Source organism: Thermobia domestica, chromosome 18, assembly GCF_964235325.1.
Source record: "Thermobia domestica chromosome 18, izTheDome1.hap1.1, whole genome shotgun sequence".
In the NCBI taxonomy this organism is placed as follows: Eukaryota; Metazoa; Arthropoda; class Insecta; order Zygentoma; family Lepismatidae; genus Thermobia; species Thermobia domestica.
In genome coordinates this window covers 21,609,751-21,624,275 of record NC_137471.1, presented here as the reverse complement: position 1 = coordinate 21,624,275, position 14,525 = coordinate 21,609,751, and the positions used below count along the sequence as shown (strand labels likewise).

The 14,525-nt window shown below is 34.3% G+C and overlaps 1 protein-coding gene across 1 annotated transcript in view; it reads right to left on the bottom strand.

Annotated features, from left to right (window-relative positions):
- MED10 (mediator complex subunit 10) overlaps positions 1–14,525 on the bottom strand; it is a 19,490-nt gene extending 4,965 nt beyond the window's left edge. Inside the window, exons 1-2 of the mRNA XM_081746225.1 lie at positions 14,368–14,525; positions 7,059–7,142 (exon numbers count right to left, since the gene is read on the bottom strand). Of these exons, the coding sequence (XP_081602351.1) occupies positions 7,059–7,142; positions 14,368–14,492 (209 nt within the window). The 5' untranslated portion in view covers positions 14,493–14,525. The remainder of the gene's footprint in view (positions 1–7,058; positions 7,143–14,367) is intronic.

Genomic DNA, 14,525 nt, shown 5'->3' with positions numbered 1-14,525 from the left:
ATCACTTTATTGTATATCAAAATAGAAAAAAAAAATCTTCAAAACAAAAAGCGCTTACTTTCCAGACGAAAAATAAAACACTAAATGTTTTATATAATGAACTGCGTATTCAAACACTTCATGTCACTAACTTGACACAAATACGTTTAATTTTTTTTTTTTTTTTTTTTTTTTTTAAAGAATGAATGAAATTGTCTAGTAGGGAAATGAAAATCACATTATTGAATATCGAAATAGAAAAAAATATTATTTAAAATAATGAGCGCTTAGTTTCGGAGCGCACCATGAACCACTAAGTATTTTATATTATGGTATTCAAAATATTCACTAACTTGCCACAGATACTTCAAGCTTTCACTAGTAACAAATGAAATTGTCTCACAGAAAAATGAAAACCACATTATTGTATATGATGAAAAAAAACTTAGATAAAAAGCGCTTACTTTGCTGATGCACAATAAACCACTACATACTTTTCCAATTGTTCAGGAGCTAAAGAGAGTCGTTGGTCAGTCAGGATCCCTTTATAGGCTGAGAAAGACCTTTCCATGTCGCAGGAAGTGACAGACGCGAACTTCAACAAATGACGTTTTCCAGGGCTGATTTCCTCAGGGGCCTCAGTTTCTTCTCCATCCAATATCCTGCATGCAGTCCTCAATGTTAGGTATCCTGGATTCCTCTTCAAAACTGACCGGAACTTCCGGGCAATTTTCGCACCTGTTTCTCCCTGCACAATGTTAAGTTTCTTCTCCACATCATCCATTGTTGTCATCGCTTCTTTCAAAGTAAGTCCTGAAGTTTCTAGTTTCTCGATAACGTTTGCAACCCACCGGAAATTACTTGCAATGTACGCTAGTGAACATTGAACAACAGGATTTTTGAACGCACTTTGAGAATCACGCACTGCTGCACTGGACTCTGCAGGAAATGTGGTGACAACTGACTTAACAGCATCAAAATTTTCACTGTAGAAGTTAACAGCCTGTATCCACGTGCCCCACCGTATCAGTACAGGCTGCGGTGGTAGCGACACATTTGGTAGCATATTGTTGCAGCCACACGACCATGGGTTTTCACAAAAACTTTCTTAGTAGAAGACACAAGCTCATTGACTTCAGGGAAGTTGATCCGCACTTCCTCTGCTACACGATGTAATCCATGGACCAAACAGCACATATGAATGAGGTTTGGGTAGAACACTTTAAGCTCATCGGAAGCTCTTAACATGTACGCCGCAGCATCAGAACACATCAGAAGCACTTTTTCTGCAGGAACACTTTGTGGCCACAACCCTCTCAGTCCATCATTTACGAAACGTGCAACTGTGGAATTGTTTGTTTTGTCCAAAACTTTTGAACTGATCAGAAATGGTCGTGATGGAGAATCATGGTCAAGCTTTCCTACCACCAGATTGGCAACGAAACGTCCTAATACGTCTGTAGTTTCATCCACCGCAAACCATATATGCGAATCACCAATTTCAGCTCGAATGTGTTTGATAGCATCTTCATAGCACACATCCAAATAATTCTTGCGGATAGTAAATTCGTCAGGAATGTCTCTTGCAATATTTTTCCAAAAAGGACGCGAACTATGGAACTTGCAATTTGTACCACGGTATGTCTGCTGCTATGAACGCACTGGCAAGGTCTTTGTAAAATTCACTGTTTTCAGATGCTGGTGTTGTTTGGGTTAAAAGTTTTTGCTTTGCGGCACGCTGTAACACCTTGTTTTTCATGTGAATAGCTGTTTTCATGTGCTGATCCAATTGCGACTTCATTGAACAGCCCACTTTCTTATCGCATACTTAACAAAGAAACAATTTTACCGTCTGTGGTATAAGCGTCATCCATAGCTATCCACGATTTCAATTTTGACGCTAAAGAGAAAGCCATCATTGAAAACAAGAAACTGACAAAAATACAAACCTTCAGTAAGGAATAAGTTTATCATAGTATTATTCTTACGTTATTTATAAAAATATCTACCATGTAATCAAATTTACTTCAAGTAAACAATCTAGTGAGGCAAAAGAATATCCATTAAGAGCAAGGAGCTGAATTTGTGATTGCAACCTAGTCATACTCTATAAAGATTAAGCTCACAAGTAGTTTCAAGGCAAACTCGCTCTTCTTCTGTCACAAATCTCTATAATATCGTATCCGTTTACCAGCTAAACATAATCAGGTACACGGAAGGAGAGGCGACTATGCCTTGAAATTGTGAAATTAATCTTTATGGGTGTTATAGCTCTTTTTGTCTATTTGAATACTTTAATATGCATTCAATAGTGTCTGTAAGCAACAAAACGAAAATTTTTATTTAAGTAATCTTTATGAAATGAAATCTTTAATTTAAGGCTTCATTATTATGCCCTTTAGGCTAAAGGAGTTGTATGATCACGATTCCCACTTATTTGGCTATGTAACGGTATTGTGTAATTTTTATATAATAACTTGTATTTACGGGCAAAATGTGCTTTTAAAATAGGCACAAGCTGTTCAAAAGGAAAAAGGAAATATAAAGAGAAATAAATGGAATTTCTTTTCTGTTATTATGATTGATGTTCTGTTGTGATAGTGATATGACATGTTTTGTAAGTCGTCATAGCAACGGAAAACATATAATATATAGAGAATCCATCTTGTGATATATACATGTACAATATTTAAAAGTGTGTAAATGTTTAATTTATTACGTACTACAATAAAAAAGGTAATATCTAAATGAAGTGTTTAGATGGATTTTGATAGAACAGTAACCTAGATTATGTAAATATACGGACTGAGGGCTATAACGACATATAAAATATGCAGAACAATCATTAAGCTAATTACAAACTGGTGATTTTCATAGCAATATACATTTAGTGGTCGTTATAGCTAGAACAGATTCCCTGACTTTTACAGGTCGCTATTTATGGATTTCTGGATCTACGAGGAATGTTCAAAATGTATCGAACCTTATTTTTTCCCCGCGTAAACCAATGAAGTGCGGGAGACCTTCTTCAGTGTACATGTAAAGGGAACACTCATGCGCAATCATGAATTTTTTCACACCCGCAAACAGCGTCAGTCGCTCGCAGTCGGTCAACGAGTGAAACGTGTAGTGATGAATTTTTTCACACCCGCAAACAGCGTCAGTCGCTCGCAGTCGGTCAACGAGTGAAATGTGTAGTGAACGGTCGTTGAATTTCTGCTTTTTGTAAAATGACAGAAAAACCTGAACAGCGATATTGCATCAAATTTTGCCAAAAGCTTGGCGATTCGCAACCGGAAACCATTCAATGGGATTGGTACATTCAATTTTGAACGAGAATTTCTGTATGAGTGTCCGTGAAATTTGATTCAGGCTTTCATCGCCAAATACAACATTCCTGTGTATCATCAGGCTCCCTACTCATCCGACATGGTTCCGTCTGACTTTTGGTTATTTCCCAGGCTGAAAATGCCACTGACAGAGACCCGATTTGAGTCAAGAGAAGACATGCAAATGCGACGGCACGGTTGTTCACCATTCCAAAAGGTGCATTCCAGAAGTGTTTTCAATACTGACGAGAGCGCTGGAAGAGGCATGTGCATTACCAGGGAGACTATTTTGAAGGGTATTAGTGTTTCGGATTTCCAAATCAATAAATGTAGTTTTGCCAACCAGATTCGGTACTTTTTGAACAGTATATATATACTGTAAAAAGACAAACTTTTTTTGTTTGGTTTTTTGAGCAGAGGGTTTCTAATTAACTATGCAAGTATAGAAACCTATATATAGGGTGTTTCAAAACAACACTGACAACGTTTGAGAGGGATTCCTGACACCAAAGATAAGACGAAAAGTATAGACTAACTTGGGTGCACAAATGCTTCCTTTCGTAGTTAAGAGGCTGCCGAAACCATGAAAAAATGAACTTTAAAAGATCCATAGCTCCAATACTATGGGACCTACCGTAGTCGAGTCAAGACTTCACTTAGAAACTAATATGTGTCTGTCTTATCCAAAAATGCATGTTTCAGAATCCTGAAGTACTTCCACAACAATTTTTATAGAAGGAGTTTGGCTACGGACATATAATTTGAAGTAGTCACAAACTATCTCTATAAAAATTGTTGCAGATGTACCTTAGAATTCTGAAATGTGCATTTTTGGGTAGGACACACATTAGTTCCTAAGTGAAGTCTTGACCCGACTACGGTGCATCCGATAGTTTTGGAGCTATGGACCTTTAAAGTTCATTTTTTCATGGTTTCGGCAGCATGTAACTCCGAAAGGAAGCATTTGTGGACCCAAGTTGGTCTATACTTTTCGTCTTATCTTGGTGTTGTTTTGAAACATCCTGTATAGTGTTTGTAGGTAGAGAAGGTTTTGCAAGACAAAGTAATTTCTTTCGTATAATATTCCCTACCATATAGACAGGTTAAGGCAAAATGAGTTCTGCGAATCAAAAAAACCGTTACTTCAACTTTCCTGATTTCTTCCAGATTTTTAGCTTTTCACGAAATTCCCTGTCTTTTCCAGAATTTTTAGCTTTTTAAAGTTGAATTCCCTGGCTTTCTCAGGTCGGTGGAAACGGAAGAACTACGAGAAAATTTACGGATCTAGTGTTGTTCCCCATAAACTCACATGACTTGGAATCAGGGTGAAAAAAAATCATAATTTTTTAAAAAGATCATTTTTGTTGATTTTTTAAAATTTAAATCGATCTTTCTTCATTTAAATAAAATCTTTCTCCTCGTATAATACACGACGCGAATTGAAAAAAAAAAAAAAAAAAAAAAGAAAAAGAAATTATATTACATGCTAATTATGCCATTTAAGTGAAAGTATTGGGGTTGAAGTTTGAATTAATCCCCAATCGTTAACTTATTTCAATCCCAAACAATGTTTCTTAAGCATTAAGGAAAAAGTAGAGCAACATTTATCAGCGTGACATTTTTTTCACAAAAGTTACTGATATTTGGCAGCGGCATATTTTTAAAAAGTCGGAACTAGCTTGCAGCACGAAATTCATATAAAATACGTAAATTTCGCCTGAAGTTATAAAACCTAAAAAGTTTCGGAGAGGGAACTGGACCCCTCTAAATACAACCTCTATTATCTGGAAGCAAACAAATAGACGTGGACACAAAAAAAGTTTCGCGTTAAACGTCCATGGTGATTTCTCCGTCTGAATAGTTAACGATTTAAAAACCCTATGTTACGAAGAGAAGAAAACAGGATTTTCCCGTTACCCGTTCAAAACGGGATATTCTCTAATCATCCTCTGCATGACACTCGTTTTCATATTGTGCTGTACATACATGGAGTCTCATTGGATTATGATTATTATCTTCCATAATCGGAATAACAGAACAGGAACGGGATCTTACTTATTTTCACTTTAAATTAATTTATTTCGGAATTTGATTTAAATCTACGATTTTTATTTTTTAAAAAATCAAGTGATTTAAATCAGATTGATTTAAATTAATTCACCCTCCTTGGAATCGAAGCAAATCCCCTAAAGCATCACATGTGAGCGTTCTACTACTCAGCCACTGCACTTTCAAACTAAGTCCTTGAACTATTGAGTGCGGAGCATATTGAATTGTTTACCTCAAAACTAGTTTATGATATAGTGGAAATTAAAATATACTACAGACAATATGTTTAGCTTGCAATTTGTAGGAGTGCATCCTGGATATTGCACGCTGGATCAGCAATGAGACCAGTTTTCCTGAGAACAGGGCCGGCCCTAGGCAATCTGCCGCCCCCCTTTCTACAGAAAGAGCAAACTTTAAGAGCCACGATTTTAAATATGCTACTCCACCATGAACAACAAATAGGAGGGAACGTGCGCTCGCACTCAGAAAGGCCTAAACACTATAAATACAATCCGTTGTATTTGTCTTTATTCTTTAAGGGTCTTCACTACAGCAAAATTAAACTACCGCTAATTTTAGATTTTCTGTAATATCTTCAGAACAAATAAAAACATTCGAAAAACAAACGTAGTGAACTAGTCAATAGGATTTTGCATGTGGTACCTTTACCACAATTCATCTATCTGCCTTTTGTATGCCGCTATTTACAGAACCCACAAAATATTCTAAATCTATCTACAGTTGCAAATCGAAAGCTTATAAAAGAGTTGTGGTAAGGGTATCACATGCAAAATCGTATTGTTTAGTTCACTAAGTTTCCGCTTTTTGAATATTTTTATTTGTTTTGAAGATATTACAGAAAAACTCTAAAATTAGCGTTAGTTTAATTTTGCTGTAGTGAAGACCCTTAAATAATAATCATTATGTTAGTGAATGATAAAGCAAACACACCTGTAGAGAAAAGATAGTAAACCTTTATACAGAATTCAATATCGAGCTTCGATCTCAATATGTTAATTTGCAATTCCAGTGCAACTAGCTCTTTTGATCTTTATTTCTTGATTTTCCTTCTACATCTGTTAAAATTATCTACATCTACATACTTGTTTTCACCTTCAATGGTAAGGAACTTCTTTGTGACAAAGACAAGACTAGTTTTCATATCAAAACTGTGATAACTAACCAAATGGAACAGGTCGCTACTGATCGTGAATTGAGTCTTTGCATTTGACAAAAAAATCAAGCAATTCATGCTAGTATTTGTTTGACCATTTGCTTTAGCATTGTCCTTGTGACCTTAAACTAATGCGACCTAAACCTAAACATGATTTATCAATGTAATATTCAAATAGAAGGTCAACTTACCATCTATTAAATTTAACTACCATCTAGGAAATTTAACTACCATCATTATGAAGCCTGTTTCCAACAAGGAATATTTATTTTAAATAATATAGTTATGACAGATTTTGCCGCCCGTGCAAATGCACGTGTTGCATATACGGTAGATCCGGCCCTGTTTGAGAAAGGAACTGAAGAAATTGGTGGAAAAAACGGGAGTTCACAACAGGGGTCAACTAAAATTAAAAATTCCACGAAGGAGATTATCAATTCCTACGGGAGAATTCTTCGGAAGTTACCTTTAAAATCACCACTGTTTCTAATAATTTCAAACTTTTACAAGGATGGTAATATACTTACTCAAATACTTCCAAAGGTACATTCATGTCCTGAACCTGCGTTTTCAACTTGTCAACTTCCTGCAATCCTTGTACTAAAGCTTGACTGAAAAGAAAGTAATTTTAAAAAATTATAAATAGCACACTACTAAATATATAATACCTAGGTACATTAAACAATCAAATTTAATTAAATCAAATCACAGCAGTTTCTTCGTATATTGAAATGGTTCCTATTATCAATGCTGTAAAGAATCAATAATCTATTGAATTAAATTTTATTATTGTTATCAATGCATAAAAGAAATTAAGTGTTCTGTCCGTCTGAAAATTTGCCCTAAAATTTGTAATATTCCATTTTTGTGTAAAATGTGAATGAAATAGGAGACGCTGATACTGCAACCTTTATGTGACGGGGGATATTCTTTACATAAATGTGTGTAACAAACCAATTACTGGTTTGTTTACATTGGATCCGTATTGTTATGTGTACCGGTTGAAGTCGAAGTTGGTTCCCGCATAATAATACTGTGCCCAGTTTTGTTACGTGTAAGTCTACACTAATTTAATGTTAATTTGTTTTCAGTTTCGTTACGTGTAAGTCTACACTAATTTAATGTTAATTTGTTTTGTATTGTTAGTACAAGGAATGGCACCAAAAGAATACACGCACTCAATTTTGATATGATATACGCATATAAACACATTCGGAAATCTTCTAAATCTAACTCTTACCGGTGACTGCTTCTTTACAGTTTATACAGTATTTTAGAACAATTAGTATAAGTAAGACTAGATACAACTAAAGCTTACCGAATATTTTGATATAGTTTTATTATTAGATTTCATTCGTTTGTGAATTAGCTCGATGGTCACTTGTTACACTATATTACTGCTAACATGGCGATTTCTTTGGTTATTGCCGCAAGAGGGCGTTCGAATCGCTATACGTGGAAATAACAGTGTAAAAGATGGCGGCTCGGCGGTGAAAGGAAGTTCTCCGTTACTATGGCAATTTCTAAATAATTGCCGGGAGAGAATAATCTTTTAATTATTTATTTATTGAATAGAGTTTTCGGTAAGTTAGATATTAAAATAGATATAGAAATTCATGATTTTTATAGTTAGATTTTTGTGTTGATATGTATTTATGGTAAAATTATGCGAATTATAATCAAAGATATAATAGTAGAAACCGCGTTTATAGAGGCCTGGCTACGAGTGTAAGATGACGTAGTGAATTAACAGATATCAGTGTGGAAAAACGATGGCTTGTTAGCTCCTTCAAAAATTTAGAAATTCTGTAACCAAAAGTGTAATTCGGCCTGTAATCTAGTAAAAATCGTGGTTTAGACTAACCTAAGATGTTATTTAGGAAGAAATAGATACGGAGGAGTCTAACAAAAGTCAAAATTTAGTGAAACCTTTTTCGGCCACAAGCCATCGAATGTCATCTCCGCCATTACTAGACATATGCAGTAATGGAATGGGAGATGTAATTTATCGAAGCTGATTGCTGCGGCGGACCGGAAAGATATTCTACGTTCGTGGAGTGTGTAGCCGGTGTACCGAAGGAGTCATCTCTCGATTTTAAATAAGCAAGTAGATGAAACCTACTTTGCGAAGTTTGATCGCCCAGCTCAATCTGAGAACTCTTATTCTGTGAAACCTGCGGATAATCTGGTAACATCTTTTCTTATTTTTCTTATAAACAGTATAGCAGTTCAGCAAATGGCATCTTTAAGAATCAGGATGTGTAACTAAGTTAGCGGGCGTTACGCGTCTCTGAACTTGTCAATCGTCATTATCCACTTATGCTACAAGCATGTATAATTGAATTATTAAATCTTATGTGTGCCTCTACGTAAATTTGAAAAATATGTATGTTGATATTAGGGTAATATTTTACTTTGTACGTACCTTTCGATGGCAATGTACCTTGAAAATTTTGAATATTTAGATTAGATCGGTTATGTTAACTACATTACTGAATTATGTCTCGAATTATGTCGCGTGATGATGCCTTATTTTGTGAAATAGTTGCTGTAGGTTAGGTTAGGTCTAATTTTGCAAATGTGTGATCCATAATATCTATGTAGATTAGGTTAGATTCGCTTTTACCCGTGTTTCCAAATTTAATACGTGTCTTTTATATATTGCAATGTGATATATGCTATTTTGTTGGGAAATCTTTATCATGAACGCACATGCGAATATTCCGCGTCTGAGAATTTAAGTATTTCGTAATTCATTTCATTCGCTTCAATATTGCTTCATGATGTATGTCAGTCGTAAACATTAAGATGAAATTTCTTTGAGAGTGCTCTGATATATATATTAACGTGTCTTTTAATCGTATTTGTAATACATGCATGTAGATTAGATAAAATTTCCATTTCTTACGTGTAGAACCGGTAACAATTGTGATTTGAGCGTGCTTTCCTATATTTTGTTGTGTGTCCCTTTGATATTAATTTGTAACGTATTTTTGTATCCGTGCTTGCCATATTTTGTCATGTGCATATTCAATACGTGTAATGTCGATAAAATTGCATTTCAAACGTGTCTATTATTATTATATTTTGTCGTGTGTCCCTTTGATATTAATTTGTAATGTATTTTTGTATCCGTGCTTGCCATATTTTGTCATGTGCGTATTCAATACGTGTAATGTCGATAAAATTGCATTTCAAACGTGTCTATTATTATTATTTTGTCGTGTGCCCTTTTATAGTATCTTTTAATACATTAGTGGTTTAAAATCTTCTTTCGTAGGTATGATCTCATTTCGTTGCACCATATATTTAGTTTTGTAAGTTAGGAAAAATTGAATATAACATATCCTCCGATGTTAATATCGTATCTTGATGAGTGCGAGTAATAGATCTGTGCCGATGTGGGAGAACTTTACTCTGGACATACCTCCGGAGTTCGACATTACTATTTACAAAATACTATTTCGTGCTATGTTTGTTTATTTTCAGTTAGGTAGATATTTACTTTGAACGTGCCATAACTACAGTGCGGAATTAAATGTTCGTGCCTACATTGATATTTGCCTCGTTGGAAACCAATAACGTTGGAATGTTTTTCAACTTGCTATTCTCCAGTAGAGCGTATCCATCCCTCTATAAGTTTAATTAGTTGTAAACAGAGATAATAAGTTAAAAATAATAATAATTCTTTAAAGAGGCGTTTCAGTAATTGGACCCTGTCGAGCATATGTAGATTTTTTTTTCTTTTCTTTCGTTCTCGCTAGACATTTGTATATATATATCATTTTCATTAATAGTAGTGCTTTCATAGTAGATGTATTATGCGAATGATGCATAGGCTAACGTAAAGTAATACATGATGCTACTCGTACTTTTTTTTTTTATTATTTAATTGAAAAATGGAATTGTAGTAGCGATGATACTGCCTATGTCTGCATAACTTGCATATTGTTTGATGAAGGACAGGGACATTATAAGCAATGAACGCCCAAGTAAAAGAATCTTCTGTAACTACATAAGTAGAGGGGATGGATCGCCAATTCTTTGATTGATAATGAGTTTTATATGTATTAATGAGATATGTTTGAGAATCATGTTGGAGACTGGATATGTTAAAACAATATAACAATATCATTTTATAAAATGTTGATAAAGTATCTTAGAGATACCACAATGGAGGCAAATGTTTAATTTTTTTTTTTCTCTTTCAATCTGTTATGATGTAAATTGTTAATAAATTGGCACGAATAAATAGTCATAAAAATTTAGCTCTATAATTTCAAATATAATCTATACAATTAGAATTTATGAAGTTTTTTTTTTTTTCTTAAAAGTACTAAGCTGAACAATGTTGACTCTTATTCTTGGTTGGCCACAAAACAAGAATCTGGAAACTTCTGATGATAAATAATAGCTTTATCGTTGTGTTTTCCTTTTCTTTTGCTAAAGCTAATGCAACCTGAACATTAAATCTAATATAACCTTGATTTTTTTTTCCAATACCGTAAAAACGTATTGTTATATGTGTATGTATAAACATTTTAATTTTCCACAATCCAAGATTCCATAAAGTGAATTCGAAAGGCACAGCGCTGCACATGTGAATTATGTTAAATGATGATGATACAGACAAAAACACCTCAGCATTTATTTTTATTTGTTAATCTCTGGTCAGAAATCTAAAATGGAGAACAAGTTTGAAGAATTCATATCATTACGAATATCAGGAGTTAGAGTAAGGTGGCCGGACACTTCGTTTTTAATAGGATTTTTTTTCTTCTTCCAGAAAATCGCCTAGTGTCCCGAGAAAAATTGAAACAGGATACAAATTGTCTCTTAAAAAAAGTCCCGATACTGGCTCGTAGTTACGTATGGTAGTACAATTTTTACAGCTTTCATATATTGAGTTAAATTATTATTATTCTAGTCTCCTGAGTGTCCCATTTTCTTGATTTTTAGATCTGGTCACACTCAGTTAGAAGGACCTCAGATTTAGATCTGACCAACGCCTACGCTATCCATTCTCTACTAATTAGATTACAATAACATTTACCGGTACTACTGAACCTGTAGCAAGCTAGATAGCTACAGGGTGACTACCTGAACAATCCGAGATGCAGAACAAGCTGATATCATTCTCAACAAATAAGCTGAGGGATTATCCTGTCAAACCATACGAACAAATATTCTTATCTGAAATGAGATGAATATCCTTCGTGTAACAAGACATATTGTCTTCAAACAGCATCTCCAGTAATTCATATACATACCGACACATGCTACTCTAGATTACATTAAAAACATCAAAATTAAAGCTTGTTTCCTTAATTACCCCATTTTATGCGCCCCCCCCCCCATGCGCCCATGTAATTATAATCTTTTTCCACCAAAAATGGTGGATTGGCGCTCATATGAAAGTGCAAGGATTATGCAAGTATTGGTACTTGTACTTTACTTTATTAATATACTGAGGAAGGAACCAGTTGAAAGTTCCGAAACGTCAAAATATTTAAATTTTTCAAGGGAGGATTCATTGGTAAGTAGCCAATATTTTGTTAATTTTGAATATCCCCCCCATGCGCCCATGTAATTATAAATTAAAGACTTGCCCAAATTTTTCTTTCCTTTTTACAATCCGTATAGTAAAACAAGTGTACCCCCTCGCGAAATAGTCCATCCGCCTCTACATACAATGCTGCTTACATCAAAAACAACCACTTTCTTAACATTTATAATTCCTCTTACCTGACTTGCACTCATTCTTCCTCATAAACTTAAATAAATTCTCCAATTGACCCGGTAAATTTCTTAAAATTGGTACGGCGATACAGCATTTAACCCAAAGCAAGAATATTAGTATTATATTTGGTAAATGTTTAGCAGACGGGGTCCAGAAGTAGGTAAGAAATTCAAAATTTTGGAGGGAAACGGAACATGCAAGTACTTAGACCTAACATAACCTAACCAAATCTAACCTAACGTAAAGTAACCTGAACTATCCTAATAATAATAGAAATTACGGAAATTCTATAAGGCTAGACCCCTACACTAACATAATCTAACATGAATTGAATTATAGAATAGAATATTTTATTGTCGTTAAACAACATTTGTTGCAATAGACAACGTCAAGAGAGTATACAAAATATATACATTAAGTATCTATAAGTACAAAAGAAGTCACTTTTTATTTTTTTTATTATTTTTTAATTCTTTCTCAAATTCTAAAACACTATACCCAGCTGTTTCAATGAGCCAAGATTTACAGTGTTTCCCAAAGTTTCTATTACACATACCACGAATTTCTGTAGGTAAAAGATTACATATCTTCATCACAGTGTATTTATAACTCTTTTGTGTTTTACTTAACCTGAAATATGGCGTATCGAGGTCGTCTCCGTATCATGTATTATAGCAGAGAATTTTATTTCGGTTACTGATATTTTCCAAGTTTTCTTTAATATACATGAGACAGCTATAGATATACATTGAGGGCACTGTCATGATTTGCATCTCTCTGCAAGGTCATTATCACGTAGTCCCTTTAACACTCATATTTCTTTTTCTTTTTTCTTTTCTTTTTTGGACATTTAAAAACGGATTGAGCACCAGTTGAATTACCTCATAATAATATACCGTCGAACAATAGAGTGGAAATTAACCTACTGTGAACAGAAACTATCGAGATTGTAACTTAAAAAAAAAAACTGCTAAACATTGTCCTTATATCTAATACGCGTTCAGTTGTGCAGATGGGAAACAAACAAATTAAAAAAAAAAAAAAAAAAAAAAAAAAAAAAGTGGAAAGAAATATGTAAGACGAAAACTAAGTTTGTTCTTATGTGATGTTTAGATGTGTAAGTTTGGTAGTAAAGGTATGTTTAATACGAGGAAAGATGTGTGGAAGTTGGTACTATTTGCAAAACGCGGAAGATTTCATGATTCAGCAGCATGCCCATTTTATGTCGAGAACAGAACCCAACGAAACCCTGCGGGGCTTCTAACCTGTTCCTACTACTACAACTACTACTACGGGTCTGTATAATATAATTCCACGTTTTAATGTTTTTACTGCTATTTTGTAGGTTTGAAACTGGAGGGGCAACTCTAAGCTTAAGCCGAAATGGATGATACAAGTACTTAGACCAGGAATGCAAATAAGCAACACAATTTTAATCGCCCAAGAAAAAAGCTATTCGCCCATATCCCACAACAGAAATGATTTACTTACCTTCGGTATGATATCAAATACTCGCCCGCACCGATGAACCACTCGCCCTAGGCGAGTGCTTCTTTACATCCCTGACTTAGACCTAAAATACGTAACGTAGCCAAATCTAACCTAAGCTAACCTGAACTAACGCAATATAAGCAGAAATAAGGGAAATTCTACCATTAAAAAAAATAAAAAAATAAAAAATGGAAAATTATGCTGGACTCCTACACTAATATAATCTAACAAACTAACCTAAACTAACCCAAACTCACCTAATGTGAACAGGAATTACTGAAATTGTAACATTTTTTAGAAACAATTGCTGGACGCCTTCTGCTAAACGTTAGCCCAGTTTACTTTCGGTTAGGATAGTTTCACAACGGCTTCCGCAGTATTGCAGAGATCAATAACGAAATTTATGTAGTGTTCAAACTAAAATATTCCAAAAATGCATATGAACTCTAAATATGGTTATACAATACCCTCCTCTAAATGAATATTATGTGGATTTTATACTGAAATCATTGATTTGTTGACATATACATTTAAAAATAGCAATAGGAAATCACAAAATTAACCTCCGCTGCATAAAATAGGGCGAACCATGAAGGTTAACTTACATTTTTTGATTTAAGACATTCTGTCCCTGGGGCTGAAAATCACTAACTATAATTCTTATTTGTCTAACATTTTCAATAAACATTTCCAACTGCGTTTCCAAATTCTCCAGCGCTGGAGCAGCCATCTTGAATGTTGATATTAGCTCCTTTCTTATTCT